General features: G+C 39.2%; 1 protein-coding gene across 1 annotated transcript; it reads right to left on the bottom strand.

The window, feature by feature from the left end:
• Positions 1 to 1,605: 1,605 nt before the first annotated feature.
• Positions 1,606 to 25,228, bottom strand: LOC106604204 (homeobox protein EMX1). Its single transcript, XM_014198641.2, has 3 exons — positions 24,424 to 25,228; positions 4,840 to 5,024; positions 1,606 to 3,163 (listed from the first exon to the last, which is right to left on the bottom strand). Exons 1-3 carry the CDS (start codon positions 24,764 to 24,766, stop codon positions 2,993 to 2,995), a joined length of 699 nt encoding a protein of 232 aa, XP_014054116.1. The 5' UTR covers positions 24,767 to 25,228; the 3' UTR covers positions 1,606 to 2,992.
• Between the last annotated feature and the right edge of the window lie 978 nt (positions 25,229 to 26,206).

Genomic DNA, 26,206 nt, shown 5'->3' on the forward strand with positions numbered 1-26,206 from the left:
TCAATTTAACAACAAAATCTGGCAATCATGTAGCCTATAGGCCTTGGTGGATTTTACTATCCCTATTTCAATGCTCGTATCATCAATGTGTCTGAAAGTATGTAACTGACTATGTAATTGTACCCTGAAAAAAAGATTCAAGTCCCAATTACCGAGAATATGAATAGTTTGCTCCTACATTTTGTTCACAGTTTATGTGCCTATCTGCCGATAATGAGGCTGTCTATTGTAAAAAGGTGATGAAAATGACGCAAATCTAACACCTCTCAATTGCTCGGGGCTTGAAGAATTAGCAGGTGTAAATCACAACGCATAAAGGTGATATGAATTAATTTTCCAGCTGGTAAAACATAGAGCTGAAGGCCCAGCAGAGGCCCTTCAAGCAATGTTTCATCAATCTACATTAATACAAGCTGAATATCAAACACAACAATGGTGACATAAAATATAACAAAACGTAGAATGAAATTAGGGACAGTTTGAGTATGAAGAACAACAGCTCTAAATAATTGACCACTTAGGGACTATGCTCCATATATCACTGATTAATACTATGGCTCACGCTAGACTTGCCTCTATTACCCAAAGAAAGCCGTTTTAGTAAGGAGGCAATGTCGTGTTAGTAATAATAGCAGGGACGGGTTTTGGCCTGTTGTTGGGTTGATCATGTCCGTTTGGCCCGACACATTTCTTGCTGTGATTGTCTCTTTCTCAGCCGTTACTCATCTGTGTGTGTCGGCATAACGGAACAAGTTATTTTCCCATAGCAGCATATCCTCGTCTCATGCATGGCAAAAATTGGAATAAAAAATATGTGTTTGATTCTGAGTCCGACATAGGCCTACCTTTTTTGAAACTCTTTCGGCTGAAGGTTTATGGCCTAGGGGGCTAATCAATTACATTTGTCATTCTCTATTTTTGCTGCTGTAAGTGTTGCATATGTCCTTCGGTGTGTCCGGAATGAAAAACATCTCTGGCACAACAATATTGCTGGTGAAAGATGTCCTTTGAAGAGCACGAGACGGAACAAAGTGTGTATTGACACCGAGTTATGTTAAACTTGCTTCATATCGCTTTGAACGTGTCGTCGTATTTGGCCCTGCACCCATCGCAACCTATCCAGTGTCTCATTGAGTTACAAATTATAGGCCTACAGGCACAAGTCCAGACGGAGAAGACATTCAAAAAGGCCTACTGTCGTCTAAAGAACCTCCTTATGTTTCATGTTTTCGTCAATAAGTGTATTGATAATCTAGGCTAACTGTTAATAACCCTATTATAGCCAATGTATCATTTAGGATAGGCCTAATAATAAAGGCTATCTGCAGACTGAATAAAGATTTGTAAAAAACACAGAGCATTTGGGTTTCTTATGGATAACATGTTTAACAACACAAGATAAAGCTTTGTAAACTATAACCATGCCTCTGTGTTTAGGCTAGACTAGGCTTTCTGTACTTTTTTTATTTAAAAATGTATACATGTCACAAAATGTATACATGTCACAAAAATATGCTGATCAGCAGCTTGGACTATTCAACCGCAGTTCGCAAAAATATGAACAGCTGTGCTACAAAGGTGTAGACCAAATAACAAATACCAAACCGTCGTGAATCAATTTACTTTTTCCAAGTTCTGTGTCGTTGTCATTTAACCGATATGCGTTAGTAGTTTGACGTGTCATCATGACATGTCGACAATTATAGATGTTGAAAATAGGTTATAAAATGAACGCTTAGACGTACTCGCACATAATATATATATCAGTAGTATTGTACAGATAATATATATATCAGTAGTATTGTACACATAATATATATATCAGTAGTATTGTACAGATAATGTTATGTTGATGTTTTTTATTTTCCAAAGTCATCTGACCACACACAGAAAGTACAAAAAAAGGTTCACTCTCGGGGCATAGGTTCAAATCAAATCAAAGTGTAGGCCTACTTATAGTGCGTTATTTCTAACATCTATTTAAAACAAATAAAAATATATATATATATATATTCCACTACGAAGTGCTACGTAACATGATATCACAGGAATTGTAATGGTTGTTGAAATAAATGTAGTATTGAGGTACATTTGTTTTTCATGTCATTCTTGTGGACAAGTTTGAATGTGCCTGCACTGTACATTCTACATGGTCTCAGTAGAATTGATCAAATATTTGTCAAAGGCAAAAAGAAACTTGCAATGAATTTTAAGAGTAACAAACTAGGCAAAAACTGCCTTTTTAAAAATCCAGAGGAAACAAAACAAGGACAAAATATGCATAGAATACCATTTTTAGATGTACATAAATACTTACAATTTAAATTGTCCAAACTATTCCAATGTGAGACTCAAAAACATATTTCAGGGGTAACGTGGCATCTATATGATGTATTGTCTGAAGTGGCAGTTGCCTACCTTTCAGTGGGACTGGTCTAAAGACTAACAAAATCCTAAACAGAATCAGCAGGTTCTAGGTGGTTCCTCTATAGCTATCATACCAATGGCTTATTTTTGACCACAAACATATTGTGCATATTTAGCATTGTACAATTACACAACAAACTGAAAACGCTAAAACAATGACAATGTTTTGTTAAATGTGAGTGTGAGGAAGGACAATCTCAAGTTCAGGTAGACAATAGAGTAACAAACTGTATTGAATGGATTCCTCCCAGTCAAACAGTCTCTCTTCAGTAATTTGTGCTGCTACGGCAAGCAACATAGACCAAATGCAGATGTCCACCACGTTTACAGCAGTCAGAGCTGTGTAATAAAATGATAAACTTGGCCTTCTTCTGTCCAACATAAAGCAGTGATCGTTTTCATTGAAAGGTCAAACCAAGTGTTCAGAGGAGCACACAGACCGCTGACATTCAGACACCTGTCAGTCTGCAGTCAGTCAGTCTGCATTCAGTCAGTCTGCAGTCAGTCAGTCTGCATTCATGACAAATGATTTCTGATGGTTTAATCAAGGTGATAACGACGTACGTCAGTCCTCTGAGATGACATCGATGTCCTCGGGGCTACTGCCCTGCTGCGTAGCCACTCTCCAGCGGCTGACGTGCTGGCTTCCTTTCCTCTTCTGCTGCGACTCAGGTGACTCTTCCTCCAGCTTCTGTCGCTTGTGCTTCGTCCTCCTGTTCTGGAACCAAACCTTTACCTGGGAGAGAAAGGAGAGACATCACGTTTAGTACTGGAAGAAACATTGGCAAAATATATAGTATCAATGTGCTTGCTGGAAAAACTACTACTACTTGTTCTTCCACGTCCATGAAACACCTTGAGACAGCTGAAGCAAGCACACACATTTTCTTCAGTAAATGTACCTTTACTAGTTATAAAAGTGTCTGCATGTATCCCCCCTATGATTTTTAAGCGAAGCTTTTTTCAAAGTGTCATAGCAACAATGGCAACACAATATTTCACATGGTGTAAAACTGTTATTGCTTCCATACTGCCAACACTGCTAAACATTGCCTTTACCTAAGGCTTCACATACTTTTGTTCTTTACAGCTGTTTGCAAATAGCAACACATTTCTATCAAATTTTTCAGACATTGTCTGGTTGTAATTGTTTTATCACATTTACAAGCTTGATTCAATTATTGGTCTAATTCCTTTGAAATTAAAAGTTCAGCACATCGCAATACTGTATTCCCAATGTATACAATATACAATACAGTACTGTATTCCCAATGTATGAAATATTGCATGAGAGGATTGCGAAAAGCCTAAATTGCTGTTCATCAGCAGCGTGTTTCTGATGTTGATTAGGGAAATGAAGTCATAAATAATCATTGTGAAATCTACTACATAATTTATTGACGTCACCTTGCCCATCCCGATAGCTAGCGTAGGACAAACAACTTGTGGTTAAGAAACCTGGTTTTGCTATACGTTGGTGGAGGGGGTGTTGTGGAGTTCTGACTACGAGTCTACTCATATCTCCTGTTTCAGCGCTCTGGAATGCAGCCATGCCTTAAAGGCTCTGCATGGTAAATCCGCCTTCTGCAGTGGCCAAACAGCATTTACTGTGATACGGCCTCTAAAGTCAGGGCATGTATATTTATTGCGCTTCTCTGAGCAGAGCCGTTGTGAAGGAAGTTGTCAAGGAAGTGAGTTTATGTTCATACTGGACCTACCGTCAACCAATCATGTCAATGCGGAGCTATACGGAGCTATACGGAGCTATACGGACCTATACGGAGCTATACGGAGCTATACGGAGCTATGCGGAGCTATACGGAGCTATACGGAGCTATACGGAGCTATACGGAGCTATACGAAGGAGCACAACGATGCGGTACGGAGCTATACGGAGCTATACGGAGCTATACGGAGCTATACGGAGCTATGCGGAGCTATACGGAGCTATACGGAGCTATACGGACCTATACGGAGCTATACGGAGCTATACGGAGCTATACGAAGGAGCACAACGATGCGGTACGGAGCTATACGGAGCTATACGGAGCTATACGGAGCTATACGGAGCTATGCGGAGCTATACGGAGCTATACGGAGCTATGCGGAGCTATACGGAGCTATACAGAGCTATACGGAGCTATACGGAGCTATACGAAGGAGCACAACGATGCGGTACGGAGCTATACGGAGCTATACGGAGCTATACGGAGCTATACGGAGCGATACGAAGGGGCACAACGATGCGGTACGGAGTTCGATTTGGCCTCCGCAAGCCTCCAGAGGCGCCACAATTGCGTCACACCCTCCATCCGGAGCCTCCGACCACATTTTCGGATCAAGCACAAATTGGCTTTTAGGCCCTAGGGGTTTAGGGTGCGTTCGACATCGTTGAGTCCCCTCACCACACACCTGTGTCTCTGTGAGGCAGAGGCCGCTGGCGAGCTGCTTCCGCTCTGCTCCCACCACATAGTGGTTCTTCTCAAAGGCCCTCTCCAGCCTGAGGAGCTGTGAAGGGGAGAAGGCTGTCCGGATGCGCTTCGGCTTGCGGGAAAAAGGCCCATGAAGGAGCAGGTTCTCTGGGCTGCTGTCCTCATCTGCAGAGAGGAGAGGAGGGAGAGGAAGTGGAGGGTTAGACTTAGGGTTGACAGACAGGAATGACACCGTAGCAGCTCTTGTTGTATGTGTAAAGAGATACACTATAGTATACTAACTACTGTATACTAACTACTGTATAATAACTGCTGTATACTAACTGCTGTATACTAACTACTGTATACTAACTGCTGTATACTAACTGCTGTATACTAACTGCTGTATACTAACTACTGTATACTAACTGCTGTATACTAACTACTGTATACTAACTGCTGTATACTAACTGCTGTATACTAACTACTGTATACTAACTGCTGTATACTAACTACTGTATACTAACTGCTGTATACTAACTGCTGTATACTAACTGCTGTATACTAACTGCTGTATACTAACTACTGTATACTAACTGCTGTATACTAACTACTGTATACTAACTGCTGTATACTAACTGCTGTATACTAACTGCTGTATACTAACTGCTGTATACTAACTACTGTATACTAACTGCTGTATACTAACTGCTGTATACTAACTGCTGTATACTAACTGCTGTATACTAACTACTGTATACTAACTGCTGCATACTAACTACTGTATACTAACTGCTGTATACTAATTGCTGTATACTAACTGCTGTATACTAACTGCTGTTACTAACTACTGTATACTAACTTTTGTATACTAACTGCTGTATACTAACTGCTGTATACTAACTGCTGTATACTAACTGCTGTATACTAACTGCTGTATACTAACTACTGTATACTAACTGCTGTATACTAACTACTGTATACTAACTGCTGTATACTAACTGCTGTATACTAACTACTGTATACTAACTGCTGTATACTAACTGCTGTATACTAACTGCTGTATACTAACTGCTGTATACTAACTGCTGTATACTAACTACTGTATACTAACTGCTGTATACTAACTGCTGTATACTAACTGCTGTATACTAACTACTGTATACTAACTACTGTATACTAACTGCTGTATACTAACTGCTGTATACTAACTACTGTATACTAACTGCTGTATACTAACTGCTGTATACTAACTGCTGTATACTAACTGCTGTATACTAACTACTGTATACAAACTGCTGTATACTAACTGCTGTATACTAACTACTGTATACTAACTACTGTATACTAACTGCTGTATACTAACTACTGTATACTAACTGCTGTATACTAACTGCTGTATACTAACTGCTGTATACTAACTACTGTATACTAACTGCTGTATACTAACTGCTGTATACTAACTGCTGTATACTAACTACTGTATACTAACTGCTGTATACTAACTGCTGTATACTAACTGCTGTATACTAACTGCTGTATACTAACTGCTGTACACTAACTACTGTACACTAACTACTGTACACTAACTGCTGTATACTAACTGCTGTATACTAACTGCTGTATACTAACTGCTGTATACTAACTGCTGTATACTAACTACTGTATACTAACTGCTGTATACTAACTACTGTATACTAACTGCTGTATACTAACTGCTGTATACTAACTGCTGTATACTAACTACTGTATACTAACTACTGTATACTAACTACTGTATACTAACTGCTGTATACTAACTGCTGTATACTAACTACTGTATACTAACTACTGTATACTAACTGCTGTATACTAACTGCTGTATACTAACTACTGTATACTAACTACTGTATACTAACTGCTGTATACTAACTGCTGTATACTAACTACTGTATAATAACTGCTGTATACTAACTGCTGTATACTAACTACTGTATACTAACTGCTGTATACTAACTGCTGTATACTAACTACTGTATACTAACTGCTGTATACTAATTGCTGTATACTAACTGCTGTATACTAACTGCTGTATACTAACTGCTGTATACTAACTACTGTATACTAACTACTGTATACTAACTGCTGTATACTAACTGCTGTATACTAACTGCTGTATACTAACTGCTGTATACTAACTACTGTATACTAACTGCTGTATACTAACTGCTGTATACTAACTGCTGTATACTAACTGCTGTATACTAACTACTGTATACTAACTACTGTATACTAACTGCTGTATACTAACTACTGTATACTAACTACTGTATACTAACTACTGTATACTAACTGCTGTATACTAACTGCTGTATACTAACTACTGTATACTAACTACTGTATACTAACTGCTGTATACTAACTGCTGTATACTAACTGCTGTATTCTAACTACTGTATACTAACTGCTGTATACTAACTGCTGTATACTAACTACTGTATACTAACTACTGTATACTAACTGCTGTATACTAACTGCTGTATACTAACTACTGTATACTAACTGCTGTATACTAACTGCTGTATACTAACTACTGTATACTAACTGCTGTATACTAACTACTGTATACTAACTACTGTATACTAACTGCTGTATACTAACTGCTGTATACTAACTACTGTATACTAACTGCTGTATACTAACTACTGTATACTAACTGCTGTATACTAACTACTGTACACTAACTACTGTATACTAACTACTGTATACTAACTGCTGTATACTAACTACTGTATACTAACTACTGTATACTAACTACTGTATAATAACTGCTGTATACTAACTACTGTATACTAACTACTGTATACTAACTACTGTATAATAACTGCTGTATACTAACTACTGTATACTAACTACTGTATACTAACTGCTGTATACTAACTGCTGTATACTAACTGCTGTATACTAACTACTGTATACTAACTGCTGTATACTAACTACTGTATACTAACTGCTGTATACTAACTACTGTATACTAACTACTGTATACTAACTACTGTATACTAACTGCTGTATACTAACTACTGTATACTAACTGCTGTATACTAACTACTGTATACTAACTGCTGTATACTAACTGCTGTATACTAACTGCTGTATACTAACTGCTGTATACTAACTACTGTATACTAACTGCTGTATACTAACTACTGTATACTAACTGCTGTATACTAACTGCTGTATACTAACTGCTGTATACTAACTACTGTATACTAACTACTGTATACTAACTGCTGTATACTAACTGCTGTATACTAACTGCTGTATACTAACTACTGTATACTAACTACTGTATACTAACTACTGTATACTAACTACTGTATACTAACTACTGTACAACTCAGCAAACTGATACTGTTTTTTTTGTAGGCTTTGGTGTTGTTTGTGATTAATACCTTGTCCAATTACACCTCAAAAAGGAGGACAAAGAACTGAATAAGCAGGACATCAGTGATGATATGTATTGCATGCTGCTAAGCAGGACATCAGTGTTGATATGTACTCCATGTTGCTAAGCAGGACATCAGTGATGATATGTATTGCATGCTGCTAAGCAGGACATCAGTGTTGATATGTATTGCATGCTGCTAAGCAGGACATCAGTGATGATATGTATTGCATGTTGCTAAGCAGGACATCAGTGTTGATATGTATTGCATGCTGCTAAGCAGGTCACTATCAGCCATATCAATGTGCCCCGATGGGCTTCTTCACTTGACTCATCATTCATGACACTTTCCCATAACGTGAGTAATTGATTCATGTACAGGTAAACACTACTAATGTTTGGATGTGACATTCTCCCTCCATTTCACAATGCTACCACACCACACCTCATTCAAAATGCTTGTTCTAGTATGTAGACAGATTTATAGTTAAGGAGATGATGCACTGTATGCATTACACAACGTTTGAATGTCATTACAGTTAGGAAATAGTAGAGTTGAATGTCATCACAGTTAGGAAATAGTAAAGTTGAATAATTGACATGTTGGTTCAGCCACCATGGATGACATCCACCTCCAGGGACTGGGACTTTAAACAACGAGCATATTGGTTCCACATACACACACACACACACACACACACACACACACACACACACACACACACACACACACACACACACACACACACACACACACACACACACACACACACACACACACACACACACACACACACACACACACACACAGAGAGAGAGAGAGAGAGAAGTACATTTGAAAGAAAAAAACCCTCTCTGATATATCAAGGTCATGACTAATGTTCCGCTCTAATAATAAAGGCGTCTGCATTCTTCCCAGCCGAAACAGGTCGGTAGAGTTCGTGCGCATATTATGACGACATGTTGTTTGTTTTTGTTTGTTTTGGACTTCGGTGAGGGTTTTTTCGGTTGTTCGGGAACACACATTTTGTTTCTGGAAGCAAGCCGAGGTTCGTAGCCGAAGTCTACGCCTCTTCGTCGGTGATCGGTCAACACTGGGATTTCTTCAATAAAGTCTTTGTTGTCATTCAACGAGAGATGACTCATTTTCACGGACATTTTTTCACTGCACAGTACTGCACCAAACATCTTAGTTAGATGTAAAATTACGTGACTAAGATCTCTTCGTCAAAAACGTCAAAATTAGTTACACATTTCTTGAGTTACCTTAGATTAATTCTGACTATTTTGAGGAAGTGTATACTGGCTATGGCGTTTCAAAATGGACAAACAGTACCATTGCTGCTTTTTTTCAAATTTTTCAAGCGAAGGTCTTTTAAGGGAGTTTGTGAGCACACTCGTTCGGTTCGGCTAGCCGAGTTCAGCAAAGCGGAGGCCTTAAGCTGCGCCCATGCACGCCCCCGGGACTACCGCACAGAGAGAAGCACTAGATTGAACTTCACTCAATTTTCTAGAGTTTTCCACCTTAGTTAAACACTATCAGGCACAAGTCATGCCCCGTACACTACACAGACCAGACCGGTGCGGCATAACCAATCAGAGCTGCAGTAGGCCTATATGTAAATAGACCATTGCCATATATGGATCTGTGCCATTCACTTTGAACTGGACTGTGTTAACAGGATGAGCGGTCGTGAGTAGATGCTCTTGTTTTGAGATCAAAGCAAGAGCTGCATGTAGCCATATGTGCACATTTGTTCATATCCTTGCTATTTAGTGAGTTATTAGCCCAGTTATATATCATTTGTAGTCAGCAATGGGAGAGTGATTGCTTCCTACAAGAGAAGAAAAGCTGTACATCTTTGAAAAGCGAGTCAGGTAAAGAGCTTTTTTTTTGTCTTTAAGGGGCAATGTTGTATTTTGAGACATGCTTGAATAAGCTAAGTAGCCAACAGGCAGAGGGTAGAATAATTTGTCTGATTCTCTGTAATTATGGTATGGGAATAATAAAGATTTTTTATTTTGTAAAATGGTTTCTTGCATTGACACCACAACAACATTTTCAGTCACCTCCTTGTCTGAAGGACAAGTGGATAAACAGGGTAATGTCAATTAATTTATTTTTACTCACAGAATGTAGTCCTATATTAAACAACATACAATTTCTCCATTGTTGTTGATGGTAGGCTACTCTGTTAAGCCTACATTATGATCAAATAGCCACAGTAGAATACTTTTTGAAGCAGTAACTTAAAGCGGGTACAGCTTCAGCAAACACGCGCTGGAAGTTGCACAGAATTTTCACACAGGTCAAGTTTGCATTCAGCAAACCTGAAATTTGCTCAGTGCCTATTTTGTTTAAGCATATGTTTATTGTGAGAGAAATGTTGTTTGTATGTTTGCTATTCAGATCAAAGTGTTTCAAAATAAGATACTTTAAATAGGACATTGCTTAGTTGTGCCAAAGTAACAAAGACATGAATCACATTTTAATAGTACTGTAATTTAAAGTGAGTTATTCCATAAATATTTGTGAATACTTTTCTTAGGCTAGACTCAATAAAAACCTCTAGAATATTTTTTTTATTTAACCAGGGAATTCAGTTAAGAACAAATTCTTATTTACAATGACAGCCTACACCGGCCAAACCCGGACAACACTGGGCCAATTGTGCGCCGCCCTATGGGACTCCCAATCCCGGCCGGTTGGATTTGAACCAGGGTGTCTGTAGTAATGCCTCTAGCACTGAGATACAGTGCCTTAGACCGCTGCGCCACTTGGGAGCCCCGAGTATACCAAACAAAAATAAAAACGCAACATGTAAAGTGTTGGTCCCATGTTTCATGGGCTGAAATTAAAGATCACAGATATGTTCCAAAAGCACAACAACAACAAAAATTGTGTACACATTTGTTTTCATCCCTGTTAGTGAGCATTTCCCCTTTGCCAAGATAATCCATTCACCTGACAGGTGTGTCATATCAAGAAGTTGATTAAACAGAATGATCGTTACATAGGTGCACCTTGTGCTGGGGACAATAAAAGGTAACTTTAAAATGTGCAGTTTTGTCATACAACACAATGCCACAGATGTCTCAAGTTTTGAGGGAGCATGTGATTAGCATGCTGACTGCAGGAATGTCCATCAGAGCTGTAACCAGAGAACTGAATGTTCATTTCTCTACCATAAGCTGCCACCAACGTCGTTTTACAGAATTTGGCAGTACGTCCAACCGGCCTCACAACAGCAGACCATGTGTAACCACGCCAGCCCAGGACCTCCACATCCGGCTTCTTCATCTGCGAGATCGTCTGAGACCAGCCACCCGGAGGGCTGATGAAACTGTGGGTTTGCACAACCAAATAATTTCTGCACAAACTTTCACAACCAGCTTCATGCTCGTTGTCCTCACCAGGGTCTTGACCTGACTGGAGTTCGTCGTCGTAACCGATGTAAGTGGGCAAATGCTCACCTTTGATGGCCGCTGGCACACTGGAGAAGTGTGCTCTTCACGGACGAATCCCGGTTTCAACTGTACCGGGCAGATGGCAGACAGTGTGTATGGTGTTGTGTGGGCGGGCGGGCGGTTTGCTGATGTCAACGTTGTTAACAGAGTGCCCCATGGTGGAGGTGGGGTAATGGTATGGGCAGGCATAATCTACAGACAACGCACACAATTGCATTTTATTGATGGCAATTTAAATCCATAGAGATACCTTGATGAGATCTTGAGGCCTATTGTCGTGCCATTCATCCTCTGCCATCACCTCATGTTTCAGCTTGATAATGCACAGCCCCATGTCTCAATAATCAGTACACAATTCCTGGAAGCTGAAAATGTCCCAGTTCTTCCATGGCCTGCATACTCACCAGACATGTCACCCAATGAGCATGTTTGGGATGCTCTGGATCGACATGTACGACAGCATGTTCCAGTTCCCATCAATATCCAGCAACTTAGCACAGCCATTGAAGTGGGACAACATTCCACAGGGCGCAATGAACAGCCTGATCAACTCTATGCAAAGGAGATGTGTCGCGCTGCATGCATGAAATGGTGGTCACATCAGACACTGACTGGTTTTCTGATCCACGCCCCTACCTTTTTTTTAAGGTATCTGTGACCAACAGATGCATATACACTACCATTTCACAACACTAAAAGTTTTAGAACAGCTACTCATTCAAGGGTTTTTCTTTATTTTTTACTATTTTCTACATTGTAAAATAATAGTGAAGACATCAAAACTATGAAATAACACATATGGAATCATATAGTAACCAAAAAGGTGTTAAACAAATCAAAATATATTTTATATTTGAGATTCTTCAAATAGCCCCCCTTTGCCTTGATGACAACTTTGCACACTCTCGGCATTCTCTCAACCAGCTTCATGAGGTAGTCACCTGGAATCCTTTTCAATAAACAGGTGTGCCTTCTTAAAAGTTGTGGAATTTCTTTCCTTCTTAATGCATTTGAGCCAATCAGTTGTGTTGTGACAAGGTAGGGGTGGTATACAGAAGATAGCCCTATTTGGTAAAAGACCAAGTCCATATTATGGCAAGAACAGCTCAAATAAGCAAAGAGAATGACAGTTCATCATTACCTTAAGACATGAAGGTCAGACAATACATAATATTTCAAGAACTTTGAAAGTTTCTTCATGTGCAGTCACAAAAACCATCAAGCGCTATGATGAAACTCGCTCTCATGAGGACCGCCACAGGAATGAAAGACTCAGAGTTACCTCTGCTGCAGAGGATAAGTTCATTAGAGTTACCATCCTCAGAAATTGCAGCCCAAATAAATGCTTCACAGAGTTCAAGTAACAGACACATCTCAAGTAACAGACACATCTCAACATCAACTGTTCAGAGGAGACTGTGTGAATCAGGCCTTCAAGGTTCGAATTGCTGCAAAGAAACCACTTCTAAAGGACACCAATAAGAAGAAGAGACTTGCTTGGGCCAAGAAACACGAGCAATGGACATTAGAACAGTGGAAATGTGTCCTTTGGTCTGGAGTCCAAATTTGAGATTTTTGGATCCAACCTCTGTGTCTTTGTGAGACGCGGTGTGGGTGAACGGATGATCTCCGCATGTGTGGTTCCCACCATGAAGCATGGAGGAGGAGGTGTTATGGTGTGGGGGTGCTTTGCTGGTGAAACTGTCTGTGATGTATTTAGAATTTAAGGCACACCACCATGGCTACCACAACATTCTGTAATGGCTATTTTACCAAAAAGGAATGTGATGGAGTGCTGCATCAGATGACCTGGCCTTCACAATCCCCTGACCTCAACCAAATTTAGATGGTTTGGGATGAGTCGGACCGCAGAGTGAAGGAAAAGCAGCCAATAAGTGCTCAGTATATGTGGGAACTCATTCAAGACTGTTGGAAAAGAATTCCAGGTGAAGCTGGTTGAGAGAATGCCAAGAGTGTGCAAAGCTGTCATCAAGGGAAAAGGTGGCTACTTTGAAGAATCTAAAATATATTTTGATTTTGGTTACTACATGATTCCATATGTGTTATTTCAAAGTTTTGATGTCTTCACTATTATTCTACAACTTAGAAAATAGTAAAAATAAAGGAAAACCCTTGAATGAGTAGGTGTTCTAAAACGTTTGACCGGTAGTGTATGTATTCCCAGTCATGTGAAATCCATAAATTAGGTCCTAATGAATTTAATTAAATTGACTGATTTCCTTATATGAACTGTAACTCAGAAAAATCTTAGAAATTGTTGCATGATGCATTCATTATTGTGTTCAGTGTAGATCATCTAGTTTCAATACGGAATACCACTTCATTCAGAAGCTATAGGGTATCCTACCACTGCGGATGGCAGGTTCATTCAGAAATAGAGGAGTATCTTACCACACTGGATGGCAGGTTCATTCAGAAATAGAGGGTTAATCTACCATTCTGGATGGCAGGTTTATTCAGAAATAGAGGGTTAATCTACCATTCTGGATGGCAGGTTCATTCAGAAATAGAGGGTTAATCTACCATTCTGGATGGCAGGTTTATTCAGAAATAGAGGGTTAATCTACCATTCTGGATGGCAGGTTCATTCAGAAATAGAGGGTTAATCTACCATTCTGGATGGCAGGTTCATTCAGAAATAGAGGGTTAATCTACCATTCTGGATGGCAGGTTTATTCAGAAATAGAGGGTTAATCTACCATTCTGGATGGCAGGTTCATTCAGAAATAGAGGGTTAATCTACCATTCTGGATGGCAGGTTCATTCAGAACTAGGAGTATTTTACCACACTGGTTGGCAGGTTCATTCAGAAATAGAGGGTTAATCTACCATTCTGGATGGCAGGTTCATTCAGAAATAGAGGATTATATTACCACTGTAGATGGCAGGTTCAGTGACTTTTCTCCTCTCTATATTGTGACATTAAGATCATTTGTATACAGTACCAGTCAAAAGTTTGGACACACCTACTCATTCAAGGGTTTTTCTTTATTTTTACTATTTTCTACATTGTAGAATAATAGTGAAGACATCAAAACTATGAAATAACACATATGGAATCATGTAGTAACCAAAAAAGTGTTAAACAAATAAAAATATAGTTTATATTTGAGATTCTTCAAAGTAGCCACCCTTTGCCTTAATGACAGCTTTGCACACACTACAATATTATAGGGATAATTTCATGCTAATATAAACCTAGTTAGAAACTGACCTGATGCTCTTTACTACAGACTGTTAAATGAGTTCAATGAAAGCACTGTCTGTGGAAACAACCGTGTATTTCTTGCCTAGCATAACAAATCACATCTGCTTATGGTCAACTCTTAATATCTTCTTTGACAGGCCTGGAATAACCAGCTGCACAAGTCATTCCGCTACCCAACAGTGGTAAAGAGGCCTTTACTGGTTCTCACAGGAGACCTATCAGCTTGCTGCCAGCTCTTAGAAAACTATTGGAAAAAAATTGTGTTTGACCAAATACAATGCTATTTCTCTGTAAACAAATTAACAACAGACTTCCAGCATGCTTATAGGGAAGGGCACTCAACATGTACTGCACTGACACAAATGACTGATGATTGGTTGAAAGAAATTGATAATAAGAAGATTGTGGGAGCTGTACTGTTAGATTGCAGTGCAGCCTTTTATATTATTGACCATAACCTGTTTTTGAAAAAACGTATGTTATGGCTTTTCAACCTCTGCCATATAGTGGATTCAGAGCTATCTAATAGAACTCAGAGGGTTTTCTTTAATGAAAACTTCCCTAATGTCAAACATGTAAAGTGTGGTGTACCGCAGGGCAGCTCTCTAGGCCCTCTATTCTTTTGTATTTTTACCAATGACCTGCCACCAACAAAACATGTGTGTCCATGTATGCTGATGATTCAACCATATACGCATCAACAACCACAGCTAATAAAAGTCAAAGAGTTGCAGTCAGTTTTAGAATGGGTTGCCAGTAATAAACTGGTCCTGAATATCTCTAAAACTAAGAGCATTGTATTTGGTATAAGTCATTCCCTAAGTTCTAGACCTCAGCTGAATCTGGTAATGAACGGTGTGGCTGTTGAATAAGTTGAGGAGACTAAATGATTTTGTGTTACCTTAGATTGAATCTTTTGACCATGACAGTTTACAATAGTTGTCAAAATGGGGAGTCTGTCCGTAATGAAGAGATGCTCTGCTTTTTTGACATCACACTCCACAAAGCAAGTCCTGCAGGCTCTAGTTTTATCTTGTCTTGATTATTGTCCAGTCATATGAGCTGCAAAGAAAGACCTAGTTAAGCTGCAGCTGGCCCAGAACAGAGCGGCACGTTTTGCTCTTCATTGTAATCAGAGGGCTAATATTAATACCATGCATGCTAGTCTCTCTTGGCTGAGAGTTGAGGAGAGACTGACTGCGTCACTTCTTGTTTTTATAAGAAACATTAACGGGTTGGAAATTCCAAATTGTTTGCATAGTCAACTTACACACAGCACTGACACACACAGTTATCCCACCAGACATGCCACAAGCGGTGTTTTCACAGTCCCCAGGTCCAGGAAGAAAAGGTAGAGTATTATACAGAGCCAGGAGTGAACTTCCTTCCACCTTATATAGCACAAGTGAACAGCAACACCACCTCTCCACCATGTGACCTACTGGTTGTGTGTATGTAGTGACATGTGACCTACTGGTTGTGTGTATGTACTGACATGTGACCTACTGGTTGTGTGTATGTACTGACATGTGACCTACTGGTTGTGTGTATGTACTGACATGTGACCTACTGGTTGTGTGTATGTACTGACATGTGACCTACTGGTTGTGTGTATGAACTGACATGTGACCTACTGGTTGTGTGTATGTACTGACATGTGACCTACTTGTTGTGTGTATGTACTGACATGTGACCTACTTGTTGTGTGTATGTACTGACATGTGAGCTACTGGTTGTGTGTATGTACTGACATGTGACCTACTAGTTGTGTGTATGTACTGACATGTGACCTACTGGTTGTGTGTATGTACTGACATGTGACCTACTGGTTGTGTGTATGTACTGACATGTGTAACTGATAGATGCACACACATTAATGTTTTACATTTATTTAACTAGGCAAGTCGGTTAAGAACAAATTCTTATTTACAATGACAGCCTACCAGGGAACAGTGGGTTAACCGCCTTGTTCAGGGCAGAAGGCCAGATTTTTACCTTATCCAGCAACCTTTCGGTTACTGGCCCAACGGTCTAACCTCTAGGCTATCTGCCGCCCCAAATGTATGTCAATTGTAAAGTCTTTTGTCTGTAATGTATTTTTCGTTAAACGTCAGGCCCCAGTAAGACTAGCTGTCACCATTGGCGTTGGCTAATGGGGATCCTAATATATCAAATAAAGAAATAATCTTTCTTATTAGCACCTAGTAATAATAGCTAATAGCTAATAGTAGGTTTCCTCAGCTTCTATTCAAAACAATGCTACAACAATGTTTTTCCATATGCACAGATGAATATACACTGAGTGTTCAAAACATTAAGAACACCATCCTATTGAGTAGTACCCCTCCCCTTTTCCCCCTCAGAACAGCCTCAATTCCTCTGGGTATGGACTCTACAAGGTGTCGAAAGCGTTCCACAGGGATGCTGGCCCATGTTGACTCCAATGCTTCCCACAGTTGTGTCAAATTGGCTGGATGTCCTTTGGGTGGTGAACCATTCTTGATACACACAGGAAACTGTTGAGCACGAAAAACTCCGCAGCGTTGCAGTTCTTCACACAAACAGGTGTGCCTGGCTTCTACTACCATACCCCGTTCAAAGGTAGTTACATATTTTGTCTTGCCCATTCACCCTCTGAATGGCACACATACTCAATAGACTCAAGGCTTAAAAATCCTTCTTTAACCTGTCTCCTCCCTTCATCTACATTGATTGAAGTGGATTTAACAAGTGAAATGAATATGGGATCATAGCTTTCACCTGGATTCACCTGGTCAGTCTGTGTCTCAGGGGTCTCCAACAGGTCGATCGCCAGCTACCAGTAGCTACCTCTGAGTAGTTCGCCAAACAATTCTGAAGGTACATGTGATTTTCATGTGTTCCACCGCATACTGTCATTAACAAATCTCATACCCATAACATGATGCAACCACCACCATGCTTGAAAATATGAAGAGTGGTAGTCAGTGATGTGTTGTGTTGGATTTGCCCCAAACATAACGCTTTTTATTCAGGACATTTCTTAGCCCAATTTTTAGCAGTTTTACTTTAGTGCCTTGTTGCAAACAGGATGCATGTTTTGGGCGGCAGGTAGCTTAGTGGTTAGAGCGTTGGGCCAGTAACCGAAAGGTTGCTAGTGTCACGGCTGTCTGAAGAATGGGACCAAAGCGCAGCGTGTGTACCGTTCCACATTTGTGAAACTATGCAAGACATACAAATAAACTAATAAACAAAACAACAAACCGTGACGAAGAGGTGCAACATACACTAACTCAAAATAATCTCCCACAAAACCTAGTGGGGAAAATAACAATTTAAATATGATCCCCAATTAGAGACAACGATGACCAACTGCCTCTAATTGGAGATCATCCCAAAAAACAACAACATAGAAATACAGAAACTAGAACCCCACATAGAAATACATAAACTAGACAAAACCCCCAACATAGAAAAAATAAACTAGAACCAACATAGACATAAATAAACTAGACAAAACCCCCTGGCACGCCCTGACCGACTCTACCATAGAAAATAAAAGCTTTCTATGGTCAGGACGTGACAGCTAGATCGAATCCCTGAGCTGACATTGTAAAAATCTGTCGTTCTGCCCCTGAACAAGGCAGTTCAGCCACTGTTCCTAGGTTGTCATTGTAAATAATATTTATTTATTTTTAATAAAATTCTGTATTCTGTACAGGCTTCTTTCTCTTCACTCGGTCAATTAGGTTAGTATTGTGGAGTATGTACAATATTGTTGATCCATCCTTAGTTTTCTCCTATCACAGCCATTAACCTCTGTAACTGTTTTAAAGTCAACATTGGCCTCATGGATGCCCGTATCTTTGTAGGGTTCTGGGTGTATTGATACACCATCCAAACGTGTAATTAATAACTTCACCATGCTCAAAGGAATACCCAATGTCTGCTTTCTGTTTTTTTTACCCATCTACCAATAGGTGCACTTCTTTGCGAGGCATTGAAAAACCTACCTGGTCTTTGTGGTTGATTCTGTGTTTGAAATTCACTGCTTGACCGAGGGACCTTATAGATAATTATATGTGTGGGGTACAGAGATGAGGTAGTCATTCAACAATCATGTTAAACACTATTATTGCACGCAGAGTAAGTTCATGCAACTTATTATGTGACTTGTTAAGCAAATGTTTACTCCTAAACTTATTTAGGCTTGCCATAACAAAATGGGTTGAATAATTATTGACTCAAGACATTTCAGCTTTTGATTTTTAATTCATTAGTAAAAAAATTCTAAAAATAGAATTCCACTTTCACATTTTGGGATATTGTTTGTAGGCCAGTGTCACAAAATCTCAACGTAACACATTTTAAATTCAAGCTGTAACACAACAAAATGTGGAAAAACTCAAGGGGTGTGAATACTTCTGAAAGCACTGTAGCACCCCTTCCTGCTACAATAAATAGGCTATAGCACTAACAGTGCCATGGATAACAGTCTATTGGGGTCCGCACCAAATACGGTATGCTCTCCAGCACTTCAGCTGTGTTAGCTAACTAAAGAATGCATATTTTCTGTCACAGGACTGTCATTAACAACCATCTTCAGCTGGCGTGCTGAAAATGCTTTGAACATCGGAGGACAAAACAATAGATACACCTCTGAAGAGAGAGAATGTGAGGAGCATGGCTCTGGTAGAACAGGAGAATGTAAAAACAATAGATACACCTCTGAAGAGAGAGAATGTGAGGAGCACAGCTCTGGTAGAACAGGAGAATGTAAAAACAATAGATACACCTCTGAAGAGAGAGAATGTGAGGAGCACGGCTCTGGTAGAACAGGAGAATGTAAAAACAATAGATACACCTCTGAAGAGAGAGAATGTGAGGAGCACAGCTCTGGTAGAACAGGAGAATGTAAAAATAATAGATACACCTCTGAAGAGAGAGAATGTGAGGAGCACAGCTCTGGTAGAACAGGAGAATGTAAAAACAATAGATACACCTCTGAAGAGAGAGAATGTGAGGAGCACAGCTCTGGTAGAACAGGAGAATGTAAAAACAATAGATACACCTCTGAAGAGAGAGAATGTGAGGAGCACAGCTCTGGTAGAACAGGAGAATGTAAAAACAATAGATACACCTCTGAAGAGAGAGAATGTGAGGAGCACGGCTCTGGTAGAACAGGAGAATGTAAAAACAATAGATACACCTCTGAAGAGAGAGAATGTGAGGAGCACAGCTCTGGTAGAACAGGAGAATGTAAAAATAATAGATACACCTCTGAAGAGAGAGAATGTGAGGAGCACAGCTCTGGTAGAACAGGAGAATGTAAAAACAATAGATACACCTCTGAAGAGAGAGAATGTGAGGAGCACAGCTCTGGTAGAACAGGAGAATGTAAAAACAATAGATACACCTCTGAAGAGAGAGAATGTGAGGAGCACAGCTCTGGTAGAACAGGAGAATGTAAAAACAATAGATACACCTCTGAAGAGAGAGAATGTGAGGAGCACAGCTCTGGTAGAACAGGAGAATGTAAAAAGAGATCCACTGCAGCTGCAGGTGATGAAAACTTTAGTCTTAATGCTTCTCAAGGGACACTGAACACCAACAAGCCACACTGTCACAGAAGTCATAGGATTTCCTGGTTTTAGGGTCCATGTCCTAAAATAAAATAACTAAATAGTATCTCCATTTTGTGGTGCATTTTTTAAATCTCAGCATTAGGCTGAATTAAATAAATTGAGGAGATGTAATGTAATATATCTCGTGTTAAAGTCTTAATTTTTAACAGCTGTAACTATTGTAGTTTTCATCTAATATAGTAATGCATTGATAAGGAAAGAAACAACATGATTTTCCTTGAGAACCCCATGCTAGTTCTGGCTGGTGGTTTAGCCACTCAGATAGACAGTCAGACTGGCATCATCTGTTGTATGGCGTTAGCGGCGTCACCTCCACTCACATCCCCCTGGAGAAGACTGAGACTGGGGAGGATCTCACCAGGCTGAACACTAGGACTGAACTCTAATGCTGGTTCTGCTCAGACCTCCATCAGTAAGAGTGCTGATCTAGGATCAATATAGCCTTATAGATCATAATAAATATAATTATATGGACTCGGGGACCTGATCCTAAATCAACACTCCGACTCCGAGACTCTTTGTGATTACTAACCCTAAACTGTAAGGGTGGCTCAGCCTCAGCCACAGAGGGAATACCCTCCAGGCGATGAGCCTTCAACACTCTGGCCTGTAGTCAGCGGGTGGGGGAACATGGGGGAACATGCCTCCAACATGACTACCAGGGAGCAGATGGCAGCGCCAGCCAGAGAGCTGTGTTCATCACCAATAAGACCAGTCCCCTGGCACCAACAAGAATGGTCTTGTCAGCAGTCAGCTACACACTGGGTAGTGGTGGGGGCCAATCTCTCATTCTAACCCTGGATGGATGAATATGGAGGGAGTCGGACGGCGGTAAATAAGGGGGAGGATGGTCTATTTCCGTTTCTCACTAAATGGACTATAAAGTATACATGTAGAGAGATAATTAATGAATGTGAAAAGGAAACTATCAATTCCAGCATAAATTATTCTTTACATACAAAATTATAATCTATTAGCATTTTACATGCAAGTAATCATAATGTTTCATCCTCCTCATACAGTCCGTCTTTATCTGAGTGATTGATTGATTGATTGATTGATTGATTGTTTTTCTGTCTGATTATAAACCAAATACTGAAACAACTAAAAGAAGAGGAGTATTCTATGAACTAACCAACATGTTTGGAAAATAATGTTTACAATGCCCTGTTATCCTATCAGTTAACCTCTGACACATATCTCCTGACATTCAACACCTCCTAATGAATTAAAATGTGTCAAAGCAAACCTCCAGACCATCAGACCATTGGGAGATGAGATGGGTGACTGAACTGTCTGTCCTCCTTCCTGATGATAACAATCCCATAACAATCTCATACACACTGAAATTCACCCCAATATAAAGAGCTGCTCACATGTGTAAGACCTAAGATCCTGCTTATATTGTACAACTCTCTCTCTATCTTTCTCTTTCTATCTTTCTCTCTCTCAGCCTCTCAGAAAGTGTGGGGAGTATGAAAGAAAATAAATCACCCATCCATCCCTAACAGTAAGTGACAGTCATGATGGTTAATCCTCTCCTCTCACTCCTCCGGTCTGTAGTTAGCCTTGTCTAAACACTAGTTTTCATGGTTATTGGACACCATCAGTGAGTGGATCTGCTGTGTCTGTAAACAAAGACACTTTATCTGAGCTCCTGATCTGAGCAACAGTGACAACAACCTCTGACTCCTACTGATTACCTGACTGAGATACACCCTGAAGGTTACCTGGACAGGACTGTAAAGAAGAGAAGTGCTGATCTAGGATCAGATTCCCCCCTTTTGTCCTTATAATCTTATTCATTAATGATCTAAAAGGCTAAACTGATCCTAGAACAGCACTCCTACTCTGAGACACTGTGAATACGGCCCTGGGCTGGCTGGTCAGAGTGTAACATACCTGTAACATACCTGAGAGCACACCTGATGTGGCTAACCACTGCTGTCCACTGAGTCAACGAGATGAGCGTTGAAAGTTATTGATCTGTCTGGTTTAACAAATTGCTTTGTTTTTTGAGGACCACCCAGCATCAGTTAGTAAGGATGTTCACCATGTACTGCATGTATGCACTGCACATAGCTTGAGTAAGAAGATTTAAAGTTTTGGTCACTGAATACTGAGATTTTCCAATATTCAATTTCTCTCATGGATTTATTTGGTTCCTAAAGACTTTTGTATCTGGTCCAATGTCTTATCAGAAATGTGCAGCCCTTAAATCTAAAGTTGAACACAAAGCAAATTTGAATTAAATAATATTGTTATTATTTGTTTATTATTTCTGTTATTATTTGTTATATTACTATAACATTATTAGAAATGAATAATATTACATTATTCCTGTCTTTTGTTACTTTTAATCCAAATAACTTTGAACATTAAATTATCTAATTAAATATAAGTTAATTATATCTAAATATTTGAGGAACAAAAATCCTTATAATCAGTGGTGTAAAAATACTTTAACGTATTACTTAAGTCGTTTTTTGTTTTGGGGTATTTGTACTTTACTTTACTATTTATATTTTGTACAACTTTTACTTTTACTCCACTACATTCCTAAAGAAAATAATGTACTTTTTACTCCATACATTTTCTGATACCTAAAAGTACTCGTTACATTTCAAATTCTTAGCAGGACAGGAAAATGGTCAAATTCACGTACTTCTCAAGAGAACATCCCTGGTCATCCCTACTGCCACTAATCTTGCGGACTCACTAAACACAATGCTTCGTTTGTAAATGATGTCTGAGTGTTGGAGTGTGCCCCTGGCTATCCGTAAATTTAAAAATCAAGAAAATCGTGCCGTCCAGTTTGCTTAATATAAGGAATGTGAAATCATTTATATTTGTGCTTTTGATACTTAAGTATATTTTAGCAATTACATGTACTTTTAATACTTAAGTATATTTAAAAACAAATACTTTTAGTACTGGGTGACTCACTTTTACTTGAGTCATTTTCTGTTAAGATATCTTTACTTTTACTCAAGTATGATAATTGGGTCGTTTTTGCACCACTGCTTATAATTAACTTTCTGAATGATGCAAAACCTAAAACGAATGGTTAGGCAAATGTGAAAGAAATCTTGATTATAGGCCTATTTTATTTCAATAATTGCATACAACTTACACATTTAAATTAATTTACCCTAGTATTATTATTATTATTATTCAACATATTAGACTATTGATCTCCTAACAACTTTATCGGAACATACATTATAAGAAAGTGCAATGGCTTCGATGTGCATTTTAAATGAATAAAAATAAACAATATAGTCTACTTTCATTGAATTAAAACATATATTAATGGGTTTTTTAAATCACAACTGAAAATGGACGAAAAGTATGCATTTGTGTTTTTTACAGGTTTTTAAAGCTACCGGCGGGTTCAAAGCTTGGGTGTGATGTTTTAAGTTTATTTTAATGCATCCAATCTCTGAAAATGTACCAATAAGGAATATAACTATAACTTAACAAGTAAAATAACTATAATTGGATTTTGACATTTTTTCCTCTGCAAACAGTAGTTTCAATAATGTGCATTGATCCTGTTTTTGTTACTTTGTTTACTACCCTTTTTATATATTTTGTTTGTGTCCTGAATAAATGACCATCCGTAGCAACATGTCGCGTGTCCAGGGATCATTAGAACATTTCTTCCATCACGGAACTATAGAGTGAGTTCTCAATTCTAATGCTTACAGTCGTTGGAATTTAGCTCGTGCGTAATATGTCCCCATACGTGTGCAATAACAAGGATATGCCCAAACATATGATATTATTTAAAATAACTTAGCAATATTCGTTAAATTAAAGTACTTGTTCGCTTACCTTGGAACCTGTGCCCGAGATATCTGTTTCGAAGAACCCACGGGTAGAAATTCAACGTGTCTCTCTGATGCGGGTTGAAGAAAGGCTGAGATGGAAGCTGGAGGGGATGCAGGGGCAGACCGGAGTTCCCTGTGTGTGTGCCCGGGTCAGGGAACATCATGTCTGGACTGCTGTATAAAGTCCTGCCGGAGTTCTGGAAACAACTCCCAAAGGGCGCCGGGTGAATTGATTCCGTGAACCTCAGCGCTGTAGGTCTGATCGGTTCGTCCCCGGTAGTCGAAGAGTTCACGTCTTTCCCAACCAGGGATTCGATGGTAAAACATTTCTTACTATGTTGGTACATGATCAAATAGGTTGTAGTTTATATATTTGTAATAATATATTCAATAACACTGTTATAAAACAGGTGATGCACAGTAAAACCTCACAACAGCAGTAGTAGAACAGTTCCCGGGAAATCCATAACTCGCAGTCCCTTGCGCGTGCAAACCTTGTTGCCAATATCAGCGGACCTCTGGAGCGGGCTGCCTGTACCGCCGGTTCAGTTGTCTCCGTCACTTGTCTTCAATAAGAAGGATATCGTCCGGTTTTTCTCTGCTGTAACAATATGCCCCCCCCAAAAAAAATCTAGTTTCCGTTCTAGTTACCACTGCAACGTCAGATCTATTAGTTTGTGATTACTTTAGGTTTATGACAGCCTGGCTCTTGTCTCAGTCTCATCAGTCCTGGAAACCATTTTTGGACAGTGCTGTGTTAGGAGCCAGGATCAGTAAGGCTAAGCCTTTGAGAAAGAGCCTGTCACTCGTCATACTCAATACCTGGGCTCTACTGTCGGTGACAGAGGTGTGGTGGGCATGCGCAGATAGGACCGTGTAGCCTAGTGGATGACAGCCATTTTGTTTGTCTAAATGACTGACTTAATTCTCTGTTGAATTGACTTGTGACTAATAATAGCCTATCTATATACGTTTAATTTAAATGTTGCAAAGTGATATCATATTAAATCAGAAGCACCATAATATGAGATGTTCTTGTTAATGACTGACTAATTATAATTTACTCATAACAAGTTTATTATTCCCTATGTCCCGTTCCCAAAAGGTCCCTAAAATCTAGGAAATTAGCCTTGTACTAGAAAACCATAAAAAAGGTTCTCACACAAATGAGTTATTCAGCTTTTTCCTATTTTATAGCCAATATCTTTTTCCTATCTTATAGCCCATATCTTTTTCCTATCTTATAGCCCATATATTTTTCCTATCTTATAGCCCATATCTTTTTCCTATCTTATAGCCCATATCTTTTTCCTATCTTATAGCCCATATCTTTTTCCTATCTTATAGCCCATATCTGACAGTGGCACCTGTAGGTTTATTGATCAATTTAATTCTAGGTCAAAGATCAGACTAGTCCAAACCTTTAAAGCCACTTCTAACAATTTGAACATGATAATTCTAGGGATTAACTACAAAATATCTCTGAGGTTTACTAGGTTTTTAAGTCCTTTACAGAATAGGCCTATAGGTCTACAAACTGAAAGTCCTTTACAGAATAGGCCTATAGGTCTACAAACTGAAAGTCCTTTACATAATAGGCCTATAGGTCTACTAAATGATACTGCTTTACAGAATAGGCCTATTGGTCTACTAAATGAAAGTCCTTTACAGAATAGGCCTATTGGTCTACTAAATGAAAGTCCTTTACAGAATAGGCCTATAGGTCTACTAAATGAAAGTCCTTTACAGAATAGGCCTATAGGTCTACTAAATGAAAGTCCTTTACA

This window comes from Salmo salar, chromosome ssa05 (assembly GCF_905237065.1).
Source record: "Salmo salar chromosome ssa05, Ssal_v3.1, whole genome shotgun sequence".
Lineage (NCBI taxonomy): Eukaryota > Metazoa > Chordata > Actinopteri > Salmoniformes > Salmonidae > Salmo > Salmo salar.